The sequence below is a fragment of the Biomphalaria glabrata genome, chromosome 6 (assembly GCF_947242115.1).
Source record: "Biomphalaria glabrata chromosome 6, xgBioGlab47.1, whole genome shotgun sequence".
NCBI classification, from domain to species: domain Eukaryota; kingdom Metazoa; phylum Mollusca; class Gastropoda; family Planorbidae; genus Biomphalaria; species Biomphalaria glabrata.
In genome coordinates, this window is record NC_074716.1 from 28,479,566 (window position 1) to 28,500,114 (window position 20,549).

Genomic DNA, 20,549 nt, shown 5'->3' on the forward strand with positions numbered 1-20,549 from the left:
TCGCGTACTAAATATTAATTCGTTTAATTGTTTACTTTATAATCCCATCCCTAGATCTAAAACTCTAATTCAACTCTAAGATGATAAAACTTCTCTTCGCACAGATAGTTTTATACTTAAACACATAAACATATTAATTAAAGTCCATTCATTTCATATTTTGATCAAATAAACATTCAAATTTGGTTTTCTAAAGCTACATTTATTTACGAAAGCTGCGAAGCCGAGTTAAAGGCCTAGATCTATATTCATTCATGAATCGCGTACTAAAATTATTTCGTTTAATTGTTCACTTTATAATCCCATTCATTTAACAAAGCTATCGCTCTTTTCGTTTTTAATAGATATGAATGTATCGGCTTCGGGTAATCCCATTTTCGCAAACCTAATTTTATTTTCGTAGCGAAAGAGAAAAAACTTGAAAGGATCATTAGTTAAGTTTAACATACATCTAAATCCAATCCACTAGATTAGTAAACACAAACTTAGGCCCGCAGGCCGCGGGTATTGTCTGGCGAACATCCTTTCATTAGACATTACCAAATGGTTACACATTAACAGTGATTAACACATCTCTCTACTGAGTCTATTCCTAGGCCTAGGTCTAAAACTCTTATTGAACTCTAAGATGATAAAACTTCTTTTCGCAAAGATAGTTTTATGCTTTAACAATAAACATACTAATTATTGTCCATTCATTTCATATTTTAATCAAATTAGCATTCAAATTTGTTTTTCTAAAGCATTTTTAATACATTCGTTCGCTGTTCGCTAAATAAAGCTGCGTATCCGTGTTGAGATAGGCCTATATTTATTCATGAAAAAAGGTCAAGCATGCGCAACACAGAATGAACTCTATACAAGCCTCTAGATTAGTGTAGATTTAGATCTATGTCTACCTAAAGATCTACTTTATACTGTAACACATGAACATACAAAATTAAGTCTATTCGTCTCAAATTTTAATCAAATATATGTAGGCCTACAAGCAAATGTTTTAATTTGAACAAATGGATTTAAGTCTATTAGCTATTCTGATTTGATCGCTTCATTCACACTATTTTTACATTGACACACTCGCTTTACTTATTACATTATTATTTCGTTTAATTGTTTACAAAACACTCTCAGTGACAATATCGAAAGTAATGCGCAAATAAAGACCCGCGGGTCGCGGGTAACATATGTCTAGTTGACTATATGCAAAAGTCATTCAATTCTATATTAACAATATATGTTTCTGAAACATTTGAATGATTTGATCATGGATCGTGATCTTCAAAACTAAGAGAACCTTGAGCCACGTCATTATCTATCGTTAGCTCTTTAGAAATACTGTCCAATCAGGGCCTGATTTATAATGCACTAAGCTATTTAATACATGGAACAATTTAAACTTCAGATAATATATGTCAGTGCCAAATATGATTTTCGGATACCTTCTTCTTGAAACTGTCAGGTAGAGTTGAGCGTTCGGCTCTTGGAACTCCAGGCCAGCAAAAGTGAACAAGAGCTTCCTTTCACTGGCCTGAATGGGAACAGTGTACACTGTTCTGTCTGGCGGGGTGTCAGACTCGCGGCCAGAGAAGGCATGCACAGGGACCCCTGCCATTTTCCTTTTCTATACCAGGCTAACCGTGCAGGACACGCCATGTATGCAACGGCCCCTTGAGGAACGGCGCCTGGATTGTGACAAGGTTGTGGGAGCTTTTTTACAACTCCGCACAGTGCAATGATGATGCTCTCGCACCCCCTAGGCACCCTCCACACACACACACGGAAGTCTTGTTTTGCTACCCTTTAGCTCAATCGTTTCCTCCTACGATCGTTTCCACCCTGGCGCCACTATGAGGCAGGGTAGCATGACCGGGTTCGGACACCTAAAGGGTTAAACTGACATACTATTAAGAAGCTTATTTAGGTGTGAAGTAATACATTTGTTAACTTACAACCAGTATTACTATTACAATTGGAAGAAGAGGAACACTGGGGATCAACTCATGCTAACAACTAATGTTTTATTGATGGAATTAAAAATGCGTGTTTTTTTACCTGCTTTTAATGTATACATTAAAGTAAAAGAAATGAACAAAAAGCTTTACCTAGCAATACATAGATGCATGTCTATCTAGATATATTAACTATTTAACTAGTATGTTTCCGAGTAATGACTCTAAAACACACATAAATGTGAAGTGCGCACACGATTTATGCATTGTAAGATTTAGGGTGAAGATAAAGTAATCCTACTTACAAACCTGTTTTCCGTAGGAGTCAGAGAACCCATAATATCGAAAACGTATTTTTTTTCTTAGTCTTGGAAGGCTGCACTAGAGAAATACTTAGTTATGTTAAAGTAGTATTTCATGCTGTGATATTGTATATATATGCACTAGATGAAATTAAAAATACACAAGAGATTTTGCAGGCTGGAGGTTTAATGAACTTTTGACTAACTGATACCAAAGCTAAACTCGAATAAATTTGATCTATGCGAAAGTCACGTAAGGTCAGAACGGTAAAGAAAAAAACTCTTTCCAAGTTAAATAAAATGTTTATATCTATAATAAATTGGTTATTTTATTATTAATACTACACCATAAAAAACGGAAATAAATCGATGCGTAGCTAGGTTTTTGTATAAATCACTCATCGCAAACACATATCTCCTGTATATATGGTTATAAATATTACAAGACATTTAACTGGAAACGTTTTTTTTTTGTTTTTTTTTTTTGGGGGGGGGGGGGAAGAGGGGCTACGAAATGTTCGCACCCTGTGACAACAATATGATTGACGCCACTGGTTAATATTAAAGATATCTGAGCAAGCGGTCAAAATATTTGGCACTTTAAAATAAATTCTATCCATTACAAGAAAGACACACATAAGGACTAATGTAATTCCACTAGGATTTAAAGCGACCTATATAGGCCAACAGCAAAATATTTATATTTTTTTTGACAAGAAAAATATGTACACAGTCCTGATGAAGAAAAAAATACATCGACCTCCCCTCCCCTGGTACTTGTAATGGCTTTATAAATGAGTAATAAAAAAACAATATGAAAAAGTTAGTTTGACAGAAGCGTCTTTCTATACTTAGAATTATACCTGCTGTAGATAAAGATGTTAAAACTGGCATTGATTGTCTGACATAGGTGTTTGACGCCAGTCACCGTCAAGTACAGGTTCTTGTATAGCTTCTCTATGGAGAACTGCGGCTCTATCACACCTGCAAAATTGACCAATATGGTAGGTGTGTTACAGAAGACGTAGACCACAGAAATGAGCACCACCTGCTGGACAACCTGTAGGTCCTTACCTCCTAGACCTTTGATCTCTGTGCAAAGAACCCCACTTCCGCTTTCCAGCCTATCTGTTGATTTAGGACGTTCAGGAACCAAGCCACGAATGGTGAGCTTCTGTCGAAAGATGTACGCTGACCTGAGTCTGGATGTCAGAACAAGAAGACAGATCAAAATAATGACCTGTGACGCGAAAGGAACGAAAGCGTCCCGCATGGCCCACACCACATCTTTGACCTCTTCTCTCTTGGGGGATATCCACAGAGTAGGCCTTGTGACGTTACTTCCGGGAACATTCTGAGATGTCATGCCCATGTAAACGAGCACGGGAAGGTAACTCACAACAGAGAATGTTACCGAGACGGTCAAGACAATCAGAGTTATCCTTTTTCCGAACATGTTTTTAAAGAGCAAAGGTTTGGCCACACACAGACACCTGACCACGGCAAGAAACGTTGTGGTAATATTGGACATGATGTACGGTATCCTCCCAGCGTGCCCGAAGTAGATGTACACTCCGTACGGCTCAACTGGAAACCAAACACAGAATTGCGACAACGATTCGGCAGTCATGAAAGCGAAGGAGGCTGCCCTGCAGATGACGGTCAGGAGATAGCCCAGGTCCGACAACGATAGAGACAAGAAGCAGATGGTCATAGCATCCTTGAGCCCCATGGCCATAAATGTTTTGACGTTAACAATATTTGCTGCCACGCCCAGGCAGGCCAGAGTACCGCGAACTAAACAAAGTGTTCCCTCTGTTATGGTGTATTGTTCATCTGACAGAATGCTGTCTATTGTTTCCAATGATCTACTTGTGTTTCCTGACATGGTCTCATGCACAAATCTATCAACTCTACTTGTTTAACAATGATTCTTTTAAGTGTTCAATGCAATTAATAAAACTGACCAGTAGAAAAGCAAAGCAAGATTGTATATTTACTTAAGCAAAAAAAACACAAAAAAACATTTATGAGCTTCTGAAATTGCCACAGTAAAAAAAATAGGCCCGTTAAAAAATACATTATGTAAATGTCCTGAGCTTTTAATAGTATAATAGTGTGATTGAAGTATGTTGAAACACAGTGATATATAATAATTTTGTCAGAGTAGCCTACATTGGTAGAAAACATTAAAATTCTGACATTAGCAGAATGTCTCGCACACAAAATTTCAATAGCGCACTGTACATTGTAATGACACAAGATGCGTAGAAGTTGAGGTTAATCGGGTTTTTCCTAAGTGATGTGATGAATAATAAAAGAGCAGGATTACGAACGAGAAGAGTAACGGACAATACGCCTTGGAGGACGACGCTAGGCTAGCGACGACAGAGGACTGTGCCCTTTTTATTGTTCATTAAATTGTTGAAGTTATCAGCCTGCGTGATCAAGTATATTCTTGATTCATTCTGTTGGTGTGTCTTCTATGAACTCGCATGCACCATTAACATATAGAATCACCAACAAAATAGACCGTCAACAACATCCTTTTTATTATATTTATTTTAATTTATTAATTATTATAGATTTATTGTAAAAGAAAAGAAAAAGCATAAAACTTAATCCATGCTCCAAAAAATTAATCCCTGGTAGGCTATATTGAAAGCTGTATTTGATGATGTTATGCTTTCAATATATATCTCTGACATTTGATGCAATTATCGTTTCCTAAAACACTCTCATCGTCAGATCTCTTATAGCGTGTGCCAGGGGCATCAATGTGACTGGATGAACTAATGCACTTAAGGGAGTTAATGTAATCTAATTACATAAATAAAAACTGTGTTTCATTAACCCCCTTAGTTATTAAAAAATCATTACAAAATCATTAAAGCCCTAAGGACTAAAAAAAACAACTAAAAACCAAACTCCCAACCATTTTTTGTAATTAGACTAATACCTCAACAAAATATGATTCACACTACAGATACATTGCAAGTTTAATCATTAGAAAAGTGTATCATTATCAAGAACTATTGATGTACCATGGTATTAAAATATTCTAACATGCTTTATTAATTATTCACTCGACATCAGTTGTATCTGCTAAATAGAACTAAAAAATGGTTTTACTAGGACCGACTCCATGTTCAAACCACACTGCAGGCATATGTTACTGAAACTATGTTGTCACAAATATAAAACATCACACAAGTGTCTTAGTAACGTGACTAGAAGTACAACACTTTAGAAAGATCAAATTTGATGCACTACGTTCTGATCATATCTTTGTATCAACAGATCTAATTGTTCAGAAATAAATAATTTAAAAGTAAGTTGCAAAGATTTTATGTTGGTTCCTTTAGGGATCTCCAAGAAGAGAAACTCACTTTTTATGTTGGTTCCTTTAGGGATCTCCAAGAAGAGAAACTCACTTTTTAAACTCGTGACATTGCATTTGAAATATCTAAACTTAATTTTTAAAGTTTTGTTTGACAAGTGAAACGACAAATATTTCTTGTTACCAAATTTTATAAACCTTATATTTATAAAAAAAAAATTCCATTATTTTTACGAAGAAATTTGTCAAATTTGTATTGGTATACTTGATGAGATTATTTTTGTTGAATATAATCTAAATGGAGTAATGTGCTCTCTAAGGGTTACACTGGCATTTCTTGGAACCCTGGGTAAAGTTGCTAATATTTACATTTTTGTAAAAATTGGTGTTAACTACAGAATGACTACTTCGCTTCTGGTGTTCTCAGCCTCCGACCTCGCCTATGAAGTTTCCACTTTTAGCATCGCTGCTTCCTTCTTCTGCATGGTGTTTGAGACCTCCTCCAAATACACCTTGAGTTTCACTATTGAGCCCAATGGCGTGTACATTTATTCCGGCCACGTCTCGAGAATGCCATACATACTTTCGAATTTGACCATAACATATTTGGCCGTGGCGAGGTGCCTCTGTGTGGCTAAGCCGATTTTGTTTAAAAACATGTTCGGGGTCAAACTGACCGTTTATCTTCTCATCACCTTCGGAGTCTTCTCGGTAATAAGCTATCTCCCAGTATTGGACTTTATTGACATGTCCCCACAATACAGCGCCCTCATCAACGCCACAAGACTTTCCCTATGGGTGTCGCCGAATAGACAACTGGTCATCAAGGTGGTTTGGGTATATCGTGATGATGTGATGCCGTTTGTCAACCAGATCATCATCAGCATCTTTGAGGTCGGGAGTACACTGCAGCACAGTGACCTCGCTTTCTCATTTAAAGATGGGAGAACTGCTTTCAAAAGACAACAAATAGAAAATACTTCAACACCAAGTGTCAAGGACTATCAAGTACTTCAGCAAGTGGTCACTATCTCAGTGATATCTACATACTTTGTAATAGTCTAAACTGTTTGAATTGTGTCTGGGCATTGTTTACTTAAAACTTGCCTAGAAATTTTAAATTGAGAATAAACAAGTGAACTCTATAAGGAACTATCAGTACACACACCAACTACTACGCCCCCCCCCCCATTGATTTGCTTCCAAGCTTTATTTTGTTCATAATGACCGAAACATCGTACTCATTTTTTTTTATCTCAATACACGGTCCACAAATAAACGATCCCCTAACATACTCATTACCACGTAAAATATCTGTTATAATGAAATTTTAAGGCTCGCTTTCTTGTTCTTTCCTTCTCTCTCTTTCTCTGTCCTTCTCTCTCTCTTTTTTCTGGATCCCCATTTTTTTTTTTTAAATATACCCATCGTAATTTCTCCGACATAGACTTTTGACTTGGTTTGGAAAGATCCTCTTTATAACGTTTCCGCGACACATGCACGCACACATGACCCGTGAATTATAGTATCACTGTTACTAATCTCTCCACCCTGCCGCCAATGACAAAAAAAAGTAAGCCCTACGTACAATATCTGACTTTTCTTTGGCTTCTCAATAATTCAATCTAATATTATTTTTCCACTGTCATCCCACCTCACACACACGAAGACAACCACTTTCACACATTTTTTATTACAATGACACGCTTTAACTTTTTAAGCATCCTCCGATTCATCGACCTTTAGTTAGTTCTACTTTTTTTAGCGGCCCCCGAAAGGGGAAAAGACGCTATTAGTTTTGTGTGCAATGTCTTTTCGTCCGTCCGTCCCGTTTAGATCTCGTAAACTAGAAAAGATAGTGAATATCCGACAACAACAATTAATAAGTAGTTCTTTATATTTTTGCACGAACTGCAGCACTATAACTGAACTATTGAGATGAATTTTTCTATATTTTTAACGGCAATGTAACCTTAAAGAATAAGAGATTGACCCTTTACAAAACAACTAGATCATTGGATATTCATTATAAGACATCAGTTAGGCCTGGTTCACATCTAACTTCACATTTACTTTCACCTATCCTTTGCTCTGCTGGACTGCTGGGGCACCACACAAGATCAGTCAACCTTCTTTCTCCATTCTCCTCTGTCATTTGTCTTTGATTGAACTTCATTCTGATGTTCTTTCTGAAAATATTGAAATCTGCCTCTTTACCTGCCTTGATGGACCACTTCGGGGGCCGATTTTGAGATTGTGTTTCCACACATAATATCTTCGTAACCTTTTTTTTTCTGCAGTCTTTAATCTTAAAGCTAGCAAAGCACAGAATAGATCTAATAGAGGACTTATTGTAGATCTAGATCTAATAGAGAGCTTATTGTAGATCTAGATCTAATAGAGGGCTTATTGTAGATCTAGATCTAATAGAGGGCTTATTTTAGATCTAGATCTAATAGAGGGCTTATAGTAGATCTAGATCTAATAGAGGGCTTATTTTAGATCTAGATCTAATAGAGGGCTTATTGTAGATCTAGATCTAATAGAGGGCTTATTGTAGATCTAGATCTAATAGAGGGCTTATTGTAGATCTAGATCTAATAGAGGGCTTATTGTAGATCTAGATCTAATAGAGGGCTTATTGTAGATCTAGATCTAATAGAGGGCTTATTGTAGATCTAGATCTAATAGAGGGCTTATTGTAGATCTAGATCTAATAGATGGCTTATTGTAGATCTAGATCTAATAGAGGGCTTATTGTAGACCTAGATCTAATAGAGGGCTTATTGTAGACCTAGATCTAATAGAGGGCTTATTGTAGACCTAGATCTAATAGAGGGCTTATTGTAGACCTAGATCTAATAGAGGGCTTATTGTAGACCTAGATCTAATAGAGGGCTTATTGTAGACCTAGATCTAATAGAGGGCTTATTGTAGACCTAGATCTAATAGAGGGCTTATTGTAGACCTAGATCTAATAGAGGGCTTATTGTAGACCTAGATCTAATAGAGGACTTATTGTAGATCTAGATCTAATAGAGGACTTATTGTAGATCTAGATCTACTAGAGGACTTATTGTAGATCTAGATCTACTAGAGGGCTTATTGTAGATCTAGATCTACTAGAGGGCTTATTGTAGACCTAGATCTACTAGAGGGCTTATTGTAGACCTAGATCTACTAGAGGGCTTATTGTAGACCTAGATCTAATAGAGGGCTTATTGTAGACCTAGATCTAATAGAGGGCTTATTGTAGACCTAGATCTAATAGAGGACTTATTGTAGATCTAGATCTAATAGAGGACTTATTGTAGATCTAGATCTAATAGAGGACTTATTGTAGATCTAGATCTACTAGAGGACTTATTGTAGATCTAGATCTACTAGAGGACTTATTGTAGATCTAGATCTACTAGAGGACTTATTGTAGATCTAATCGTTTTAAATTGTTCTATACACATGCTTTCATACAGATGGAAAAAAAATTGATAATCACAATGACCACTGATCTAAGTATAATTCCTCACATTTACTCCGATAATTACCTAAAAAATCTACATTTGTGTAGAAATTTCAAAATTAATTAAGCGTAAGAAATTATTGTTTTGTGCTTTAGACATAAAAATCACGGCTGTCAGACATATAGTTTGTAATAATTGCGTATAAAAAATCATTTTTGGTAAATTTAACCGCTGTGGCTTCGATCTTAAAAATTGTTTAGTTGTCCAAGGCTTTAGTTAAGAAAGAATGCGTTAGGTTTCCTCAGCAATAACTTATTTTAAAGCCAACTGGAGTTATGTAAATTTGCATCGATAGTAATTTATAATTTTCTTGTGTGTGTGGGTGTGTGTGCGGATTTATTATAGGTATGTAACTTCGATCTAAGATGGATGTTTGTAAAATATAATTTCATTAACTAAAGTCAATATTAGTCCAGTATGTGGACATTGTAGTCAGTATTAGACCAGCATCACACTGTAGTCAATATTAGTCCAGTATGTGGACATTGTAGTCAGTGTTAGACCAGCATCACAATGTAGTCAATGTCACAACACTTTACATGCAAGATGTCACAATGTGTTGTGATGCCGGGGATTTTACTTGAATTAAAAATAGTTGAATAAATGACGATCTAGGAATCACAATAAAAGATTCTTTGTAAAAACACAACTCTGGAACTTTATTTAAATATAAAACGTAAGTACAGCTTATGTACAAGTTACAGATCAATCAATACAAAATACCACAAAGGCTTTTAAAACAGAGCTCCTAGAAGACCGACTGATTACTATGAAAATATTTTATCGACTGGCCTTCTCTCTACTCTCGCCAATTCTCTGGCCCTAACTCTTTTTTAAAAAATGTCTTTGTTTAATTTCAAATCAACCAATAGAATTAAAACATCATAATCACGTCTTGGGAAAAACCTGAGGTGCTGTCAAGGGTCTAAATTTGTGGGGTAATTCCTGAGGCTCAGTAAGGGTTTATATTTCTTTTAAATGTGAAATGTACAAATAATTCTATAATGGCATCTGTGACATATTACCCCCCCCCCTCCATTTAGCATTTGTATGGTAATAGAAATGCTCATATGTACTAAAAATATTTAAATATACACAAGATACCATACATGAAATTATAGAAAAATGGTTTAGGTAACATATGACAATGCTCTGAAAAATAAAGTCAGCTTGGAGATAACAATAAAAAAAAATGTAAATGCAGTGTCAGGTATATGAGAATAAAATTATTGGTGACACTATTCAAGTGGTTATGAAAATGAGACAATGCTTGTCATGAACAATATCAAAAGTTGTACAAAGCATAATACTTGAATAAATTAAATCTTGAATTGAATAAGTTACTTCTCTTCATGGTGCTTTATGATGAAATTAAAATATGACAATACAAAACTGATATACTACACCTGTGGAAGAAAAATATATACACAATTATGTAAAGAATTAAATACATCTGGAAAGTGTGTCAGCGAAGACATTCTCACGTCCAGGAATTGTCTTGACCTCAAATTGGTAGTCTGTGAGTTGTAGACTCCAACGAGTTAAACGACTGTTCGCTAACTTCTTTGAGTTCAGAAATGCTAGTGGTGCATGATCAGTTAGGAGTGTGAAATGAGCACCTAGTAGATATCTGGAGAACTTGGCTATGGCCCATACAATGGCTAGACATTCACGTTCGATGGTTGAGTATCTGGTTTCAGCTGTTGACAACTTCCTGCTGATGAAAAATACTGGGTGCAAAGTCTCTTGGCATTTCTGTGAAGTGTCTTGGTATCTCTGCATTAGGCATGCACCTATAGCTGAAGATGAAGCATCTGTGGCGAGGTAAAATTGCTTCTCTGGATTCGGAAGTTTGAGAATAGTGTCTCTTGAGAATTCAGCTTTAATGTTCTCAATAGTGGTATATAACTTTGTAGACCACGGAATCTTCGTTGGTTGTCCTTTCTTAGTGAGTTCAATCAATGGAGCTATGAGTGCTGTGTAACCTGGTATGAAATGTCTGTAGAAATTACACAGACCCAAAATACTTCTCACTTGCTTTTTACTGGTGGGGACTTTGATGTCTAGTATGCGTTGAATAATGTTCTCTTGTGGTCTCAGCGAATTGTAGCTGACTTTATAACCCAGGAAGGATATTTCTGACATGGCTAGTTCTACCTTACTAGGCTTTATGGTAAAACCATGTTGTTTCAGTATGCTGAAAACTTCTTGTAGTCCTTTGATGTGTTCGTTCCATGTCTTATGGAATATGCAAATGTCGTCTATATATGACACTGTGTCAGAGCGATTGCCTAGTATGCTGTGAATGGCTCTATTAAAGGTGCTGCTGGCGTTGACTAGACCAAATGGCATGAAGTTGAAATGGAATAGTCCATAAGCTGTGGTGAATGCCGTAAACTGTTTGCATTCTTGTCTGACTGGTATTTGGTAATAACCTCTGGACAGGTCTATTTTGGTGAAGAACTTTGCCTCTGAAAATTTGGTCATAAGATCTTCAGGATTTGGCATAGGATATGAGTCGAGTTGGGTTATTTTATTCAACTGTCTGAAGTCGACACACATTCTTGGAGTTGTCGTTTGCTTCCGTTTGACAAGAACTATTGGTGCAGCATATGGAGAGTTGGAATGTTCAATGATTCCTTGCTCTAATAGTTGGTTAATTTCTTGTTTAAGAAAGTCTCTGTAGTGTACTGGTAATGGGTAAGGTCTTGCTTTTGTAGGCTTGGAATCAGTAAGTATTATATTGTGTTCCGCAATTGACGTTTTGCCTGGAACATCTGTAAATATGTCTGAATTTTCTTTGAGAATGGTAGTCAGTTCTTTCTGCTTTTGCGGTGTCATTGAATTGAGTTTGATGTCTTGCCAAAATTCAGTTTGTTTGGTAGTTGTTTGTGGCATATTGATGTCGTCAAATTCGGACGTGTCGTTTTCATCTTCTTCTGGTATGACTGCAAGACATGATATGGCTCTTTCATTTTGTTCTGGGCCTGTGGTACCTACCGTTATTGTGTTATATTTTTGTAATATGTTGACGTGATAGATTTTCTTTTTGTTGCGTATGTCTATCTCATAGTCAACATCTGTTATCTTTCTGAGTATGGGGAATAGACCTTGCCATTTGATGAATAGTCTGTTGCTTTTGTCTGGTAGTAGCAGACATACTTTATCTCCTGGTTCAAATTGTTTCAGTGTTCTGTTTCTATTGACTCTCATTCTGGTATTAGAGTTTGCAATGGCTGTGGCTTCATTTGCTTTTTCACATGCAGATATGACTATGTTTCTGGTATCTTGGACATGTTGAAACGCTGTCTTGGTTTCTGATGAGATTGAGCTTCTTTGAGGATTGCCATCGGTCCTCGTGGGTTGGCGCCATAAACCATCTCGAAAGGTGAGAATCCTGTGGTTTCTTGAGGACTTTCTCTGTATGCAAACAGAGCTGCTGGTAGCAATAAGTCCCAATTCTGCGGATTGTCGTGTGCTATTTTTGAAATGCACCTCTTCAAAGTACCGTTGAATCGTTCGCAAAGCCCGTTGCTTTGGGGATGGTAGGGCGTTGTGAACTTCATCTTGATGTGGTACATGTTCATGAAGTCTTTGGTAATGTCAGCTGTGAACTGTGTGCCTCTGTCAGAGAGGATAACTTCTGGGAAACCAATTCTGGAAAATATCTCTGACAAAGCTCTGGTGATGTCAAGCGCTGTAATGTTGACTAGAGGTACTGCTTCTGTCCATCTTGTACATGTGTCAATCAATGTCAGGACATAACGATGGTTTCTTGCTGAAGCTACTGGCATGGGACCAATCAAATCAACTGAGACTTTTTGGAATGGCTTGTCTGTCAATTCCATATCTTGAATAGGTGCCTGTGATTTGTTGTTCTTAGGTCCTTTGACTTGGCAAATATGACATGACTTCACGTATTTCTTGACGTCTTTAATGATACTTGGCCAATAAAATTCTTTGAGGATTCTGGCTTTAGTTTTGACTACACCCATATGGCTGGCGTGTGGAATGTTATGTCCTGTTGCCAGTATTTCTTTCCTGTATTTCTGTGGCACTATTATTTGCTGAATGGTATTGTCTTTATGCATGGCATTCTTCACCAGGAAGCCATCTTGAAAATATGGTTTATTTGGTAGATTCAGCTGTTTGTTTGCTTGAGCCTTCTGATAAAGTATTTTCAATGTTGGATCTCGTTTCTGTTCTTCTTTGAAGTCATCATGTGTGAAATATGACTTGTCTTGATGGACTTCAGTTTGACCAGTTAGAGTTCTTGTAACATTGGTAGAGACTCTGGGCATGTCGTCTTGTTCTTCAAAGTTCAACAATGGACATTCGGGAATTGGAGGTGGACTTATGACCGGTAGGGATGGGCTTGATGTAACTGGGGGTGTCCATGTTGAATGTTCCTGATTGTTGCTGGCTACTGGACTAGTAACTGGTTCTGTTGCATTCTGCATAACTTGAGTAACTGAGGTAGCCATGTGATTATTTTGGCTAACCTGTTCAGGTGCCAAATGTTCTTGTTGTCTGGACATGGATCTTGTAATTACTGCCAAACATTTTTGACCTTGCTCTATGGCATTTGTCCATTCAGTAAGTTCTTGAGGAGTGCATTCTTTAACTCCTTCTATGTTTCCAATGATTAGGTCCACTGGTAGATTGGGTGTTACTAATGCTTTTGTTTGACCACTGAAGAATGGTGTAGTAACATAAATGATGGCTTCAGGTAACTTGCTGACAGTTCCGTTGAATGCAGTGGCTTGGACGTGGTTGCCTGTGAAACGGTTTGCGTGTACGAAGCGTTCATGTACTAATGTGGACGTGCTTCCGGTGTCACGAAGAACTTCCACCTTCTTGTCTCCTACAAAGCCTGGATAAAATTTGAGACCATTGGACTTTGCAATGACTGTCATAGTTGAATGCTCATTGTAATAGCTTCTGTTATATGAGCTTCTGTTTGGCATATATTGTGGTCTGGAGTCCTGTGAATGACTTCTGTAGCGAGATTTGTTATCTGGTTTATTGTTTCCAGGTGCTTTGTTGAGATTGTATTGCTCTCTATTGCTGTATCTTTGAGTTGGTGATGTGGGTCTATCAAAATTTTGATTTTTGGAGACTGCCTGTTTTTTCCAACATTCATGAGTTTGGTGACCCTTTTTATGGCAATATGAACATTCTGTGGTTCTGCTGCGGCATTGAGATGTGAAATGCCCTAGTTTATGACATTTGTTGCATTTAATTTTGTCATCTGACTTATATCTTGCATTTTTGTCTTGAGCAAAGCAGACAAAATTTTCTTCAACAGATGGTTTGACTGACTTGTTTGGATAGGCTGCTTTATATTGTCTGATGATCTTGGTTAATGTCTGGATATCAGTAGGATTTCTCTCTATAATGTAGGATTGAATATCTTCTGAGTGAGCATGGGTGATGTTGTCGATAATAATACGTTGACGAAGAGCTTGGTAATTTTCTTCTATTTTGGCCATGGATACCCATCTATCAAACCACATTGACATATTAGCTACAAAAATTTGAGGATCATCATTTTGCTGTGGCCTTTCATTATAGAATTTCTTTCTATAGTTGGCTGAAGTTGCTCCGTATTGGCGCAGTAGAGCTTCCTTGATATCAGAGTAAGTGCTGCGTTCATTGATGGACAGTTGTGAGCAAATGTTGACAGCTTTGCCAGTCAAAAGGGTGAGGAGTGAGCTCGACCAATGTGCTTCAGGTAGACCGGATGTTGTAGCTATTTCTTCAAATCTTATGAGATACGAGTCCATATTGTCAATGTTTTCGTTGAAAGCCGATATTTTGTTAATTAATCTGTATTTGTCAAATATATTTGAGTGACCTTGAGTTGGAATGCTTTCTTTATTTTCTTTCTTTTGTTTTTCGAATTCCATTTTTTCTTTTTCATGTTGCCTTTGTTTCTCGGCGTCTTGCCTTTGTTTTTCGGCGTCTTGTAATTTTTTTTCTTCTAATTGCATGCGTTTTTCAGATTCTTGCCTTTGTTTTTCAGATTCTTGCCTTTGTTTTTCAGATTCTTGCTCTTGATATTCTTTCTCTTCTTGTTTCTCTGCCCACTGGTCTGGCTTTGGAATTTGCTTTTCTTTGGCTAATTCTATCAATTCGAAGAGTCGTTGTGTTCTAGAACCGGAAGCCATATTTAATTTTTTTGTTAGTTTCTTGTATTGGAGCAAAATGTTCAATATCTGGATTTTGGCTTTATCTCAGATATAATAATAATATAGTGACAAAGTTCTTGAAGCCTCAATTTGCTAATAAATTCTTGACAGTAAACTTGTAGTTACTGGAGTCGTATGATTGATATATAGATCTATTGAGCCGAGTACTTTTTTTTTTCTGGTTTAACAGTTGGTTAAATCTGGTCTTCTGTTTACTTTGTGCCAGACAAATGATTATTTACTGGTCTTCTTTATAATGCCAGTTATTTGCTTTACTGGTCTTTTATATTGCCAGTTATTTGCTTTACTGGTCTTTTTTATAATGCCAGTTATTTACTTTACTGGTCTTTTTTTAATGCCAGTTATTTGATTTACTGGTCTTTTAATAATGCCAGTTATTATGTATATTGGTCTTATTCCTTTTGCCAATTACATATAATAAGATATTTCGTGAGTTAGACGTAACTCTAACGAAAATCTTTATAAAAGAATTATCGATAACCAACTGACCTGTTAAACACAGAAATTCTGTCCTCCGTTAAATAAGAATGAAGTTCCTTTGAAGAGTTTAGAAATTGGTCCTAGATCTTGAATAAATTTCGTTAAAAGTTGTCCATAAACTTTTATTAGTCGGAGAGTGCCAAATATGTCACAACACTTTACATGCAAGATGTCACAATGTGTTGTGATGCCGGGGATTTTACTTGAATTAAAAATAGTTGAATAAATGACGATCTAGGAATCACAATAAAAGATTCTTTGTAAAAACACAACTCTGGAACTTTATTTAAATATAAAACGTAAGTACAGCTTATGTACAAGTTACAGATCAATCAATACAAAATACCACAAAGGCTTTTAAAACAGAGCTCTTAGAAGACCGACTGATTACTATGAACATATTTTATCGACTGGCCTTCTCTCTACTCTCGCCAATTCTCTGGCGCTAACTCTTTTTTAAAAAATGTCTTTGTTTAATTTCAAATCAACCAATAGATTTAAAACATCATAATCACGTCTTGGGAAAAACCTGAGGTGCTGTCAAGGGTCTAAATTTGTGGGGTAATTCCTGAGGCTCAGTAAGGGTTTATATTTCTTTTAAATGTGAAATGTACAAATAATTCTATTATGGCATCTGTGACAGTCAATATTAGTCCAGTATGTGGACATTGTAGTCAGTATTAGACCAGCATCACAATGTAGTCAATATTAGTCCAGAGTGGACATTGTAGTCAGTATTAGACCAGCATCACAATGTAGTCAATTTTAGTCCAGTGTGGACAATGTAGTCAATATTAGTCCAGTATGTGGACATTGTAGTCAGTATTAGACCAGCATCACAATGTAGTCAATATTAGCCCAGCGTCACAATATAGTCAATTTTAGTCCAGTGTGGACATTGCAGTCAATGTTTGTCCATTGTGGATCTTTTAGTCAATATTAGTCCTTTGTTGAATTTAAAAAAAGATATTATTAATCTTATGTCGACATTGTAGTCAATGTTTGTCCATTGTGGATCTTGTAGTCAATATTAGTCCTGTGTTGAATTTTAAAAAAGATAGTATTAATCCTATGTCGACATTGTAGTCAATGAGTTAGAACATTGTACGTGCCAGCAGTAGTGATAACAGCACAGCAAAATGACGGGCAAAGCAAAAACTTCCATTAAAAAAATAAATATATATATAAAAAAAGATATTTTTTGCTTAAATTAAAATCATTTAGGAAATGAGGTTTCGCCTATTTAAAAAGTCAAGAAAAAATATGCAACCATGATTGGAACAAAATATGCCATTATTTTAACATGAATCCACAATTTATTCAATAAGTCTAAGCATCTTTTCAAAAAGTAATTATTTGTTAAGTTTTGTTCCACTGTATATTTATCATAGTGATCAATGCTGGAATAATTAGTGTAATGAGTAATCATGGTATTAATTACGTTCATTTTTGTGTGATTTTCACGATGTATTCGCTGAGCCAGATACACATTGAAAGTAAAAGCACTAACAAAATTACCTTCAATTTTTTTTTTGATGGCCAAAGATAGAGATTTAAAAATATAATAAATTTAATGGGAAGACACTTTGAATAATTTTTTAATCACCTTTTCAAAGCAAATTGACCAAATGAAAAGCAATGTTCCAAAATACAGCCATATATCTGAATTATCTGTTCCTGCATATTGAGGGCAAAGACCACAAGGACTTGCATCCTTCAAAGTTCTGATATTTCAAGATGTGACTTCGTTAATAGTCTATTTATTTGTATACATCAAAATGCACTGTTTTATAATACAATCTTAATTACCTCCTTGAAGAAAACAGCCTTGCATTTTATTTGGCTCAATGTGTAAGCCTAAGTGGGGTTTTCTATGCCACATGAAATGCTGCTTTTTCTATAATCTTAGACTCGATAACCACCCTTTAGATGTAGGAAAAATCTTGTAGCTAAATATTTGTTGCAATGTAATTTAAAAACACTAAACATATGAAAAAGTTAGTTTGACAGAAGCGTCTTTCTATACTTAGAATTATACCTGCTGTAGATAAAGATGTTAAAACTGGCATTGATTGTCTGACATAGGTGTTTGACGCCAGTCACCGTCAGGTACAGGTTCTTGTATAGCTTCTCTATGGAGAACTGCGGCTCTATCACACCTGCAAAATTGACCAATATGGTGGGTGTGTTACAGAAGACGTAGACCACAGAAATGAGCACCACCTGCTGGACAACCTGGAGATCCTTACCTCCTAGACCTTTGATCTCTGTGCAAGGAACCCCACTTCCGCTTTCCAGCCTATCTGTTGATTTAGGACGTTCAGGAACCAAGGCGCGAATGGTGAGCTTCTGTCGAAAGATGTACGCTGACCTGAGTCTGGATGTCAGAACAAGAAGACAGATCAAAATAATGACCTGTGACGCGAAAGGAACGAAAGCGTCCCGCATGGCCCACACCACATCTTTGACCTCTTCTCTCTTGGGGGATATCCACAGCGTAGGCCTTGTGACGTTACTTCCGGGAACATTCTGAGATGTCATGCCCATGTAAACGAGCACGGGAAGGTAACTCACTACAGAGAATGTTACCGAGACGGTCAAGACAATCAGAGTTATCCTTTTTCCGAACATGTTTTTAAAGAGCAAAGGTTTGGCCACACACAGACACCTGACCACGGCAAGAAACGTTGTGGTAATATTGGACATGATGTACGGTATCCTCCCAGCGTGCCCGAAGTAGATGTACACTCCGTACGGCTCAACTGGAAACCAAACACAGAACTGCGACAACGATTCGGCAGTCATGAAAGCGAAGGAGGCTGCCCTGCAGATGACGGTCAGGAGATAGCCCAGGTCCGACAACGACAGGGATAAGAAGCAGATGGTCATAGCATCCTTGAGCCCCATGGCCATAAATGTTTTGACGTTAACAATATTTGCTGCCACGCCCAGGCAGGCCAGAGTACCGCGGACTAAACAAAGTGTTCCCTCTGTTATAGTGTATTGTTCATCTGACAGAATGCTGTCTGTTGTTTCCAATGATCTACTTATGTTTCCTGCCATTGTCTAAAGCACAATACTTTTCTACTAACTGTTTTATTTGAACTAACTAAATCCTCCAAATGTGTTATACACTTGATACTTCCTCAATAGTATCAAAACGTCCGATAAAACACTTCTACAATAAATACTAAGTGATTGGAATGGAAAGATAAAAACTCTGGACCTGCCTACACAAAAATAAAGTCCTGGTCCATCTCTCAATCCCTTCTTAGCGTTGTCAGCATTAATTAGCGACTCTGTGAATGTAAACTATAGTGTAAACACCGTGCAAACTCGAGTACTAATGAACGTTGATGTTTTTATAGAAAATACCTCCCTCAGTTTTACGGCTAACTTATTTTGTTTATATGCTAAATGTTTAAATATGAACTAATAAAAGTAAAAACCCATCTGAATCTCTATGACATGTGAGTATTACACAATATTTACTTCATCCTTTATGATTGTACTTGTTGTATTTAAAATTAATTATAAGGTAGAGACCCAGCGAAATGAGTCATTTATCACTTTGTGTTGTTTCCCTTTAATAACTGTCAAAAATAATTATATCGATTGCTTTTAAATGTTGATAATTCTCAATTAATTTCTCGGGCAGAAAATTTTAATCTTTGCCAATATTATTTTTGTTTTCCTAACCAGTAATTTTCACTTTGCGACATTTAATGACTATAACAATCCCTTATAGTTAACGCAAATACAAGGCACAAATTAATTGTGTTTTCTGGTGGGTTGGAATTATAACAATAGAAATCGATATCTCTAATTTTACTAACAGGAATTTATTTCATAAAACAAATTCACATCCAAGCCGTTGTTTGCTATCAGACAAAGAGAACTCTTAACTGTCTTTATAAGCAATACTGTACAGCACGGGCGTAGCCAGGATTTTTTTTCATAGGGGGGTATTTTTTCCGCCCCCCCCCCTTCCCGGCGGAAAAAAATATTTATATGTATGTATGTGTGTGTACATAATCTTTATTACATTCTGCCCCTTCATTCTTTCGGAAGACGCTTATTGTGCCTAACATAGGTTCTTCCTGGAGTTAGTGGAAAAATTTTAGACTCCCCTCCATTGCTAGCAAGGGTGTCTAGGGGAGCGCAAGGAGCTCCCCCAGCGCGGGGCGGAGCCCCGCCGCCAAGCACAATATCTGGTATTGAAAGCAGCAAAATGCATATTCTGAGGTATCTACAGTGCATTTTCCTGCTATTTAAAAGTTTTTTTTCAAAAACCTAATGTGCTATTCTTATTGACTTAGACCCTCCCGTGCCGTTCGGCGCATTTGCCGTCAAGCTGTTTCCACAAACATCTGTCACTGGTAATGTCTGGAGCCTCTTCCCACCTGCTCTGAGGACCTTCATGATTGTGTGGAGCCAAATTGTACTATATGTCATCGCATCTCTTATTATGCGTAATTCATTTTGTCGGAAAACATGTCCCGCAAACCCCATGCGACGCTCTGTCACAATCTTACTAAGGGGTCGACTCCCAGTTCGGCATAGGATTTCCTTGATTTAGACCCGATCTCTATAACTGACTCCTAAAATCTTTCTTAGCCATATTTTTTGAGCCACATTAAGTGTTTTTCAATTGCGGCAGATGACTATTCACTGCACTTTATTATTGGAGCCCCGCCACTGGTAGAAATGTGTAACCTCTCTTGAATACGCTCTTGGAATTAGGT

General features: G+C 36.8%; 3 protein-coding genes across 3 annotated transcripts; 1 reads left to right on the forward strand and 2 right to left on the reverse strand.

The window, feature by feature from the left end:
- Nucleotides 1–3,074: 3,074 nt before the first annotated feature.
- On the reverse strand, nucleotides 3,075–4,139 carry LOC106068027 (uncharacterized). The gene has a single exon (XM_013227315.2). It carries the CDS (start codon nucleotides 4,137–4,139, stop codon nucleotides 3,075–3,077), a length of 1,065 nt encoding a protein of 354 aa, XP_013082769.2.
- A 1,851-nt stretch (nucleotides 4,140–5,990) lies between these two features.
- On the forward strand, nucleotides 5,991–6,656 carry LOC106068026 (uncharacterized). Its single transcript, XM_013227314.2, has one exon. It carries the CDS (start codon nucleotides 5,991–5,993, stop codon nucleotides 6,654–6,656), a length of 666 nt encoding a protein of 221 aa, XP_013082768.2.
- An 11,146-nt stretch (nucleotides 6,657–17,802) lies between these two features.
- Nucleotides 17,803–18,867, reverse strand: LOC106068025 (uncharacterized). Its single transcript, XM_013227313.2, has one exon. It carries the CDS (start codon nucleotides 18,865–18,867, stop codon nucleotides 17,803–17,805), a length of 1,065 nt encoding a protein of 354 aa, XP_013082767.2.
- Between the last annotated feature and the right edge of the window lie 1,682 nt (nucleotides 18,868–20,549).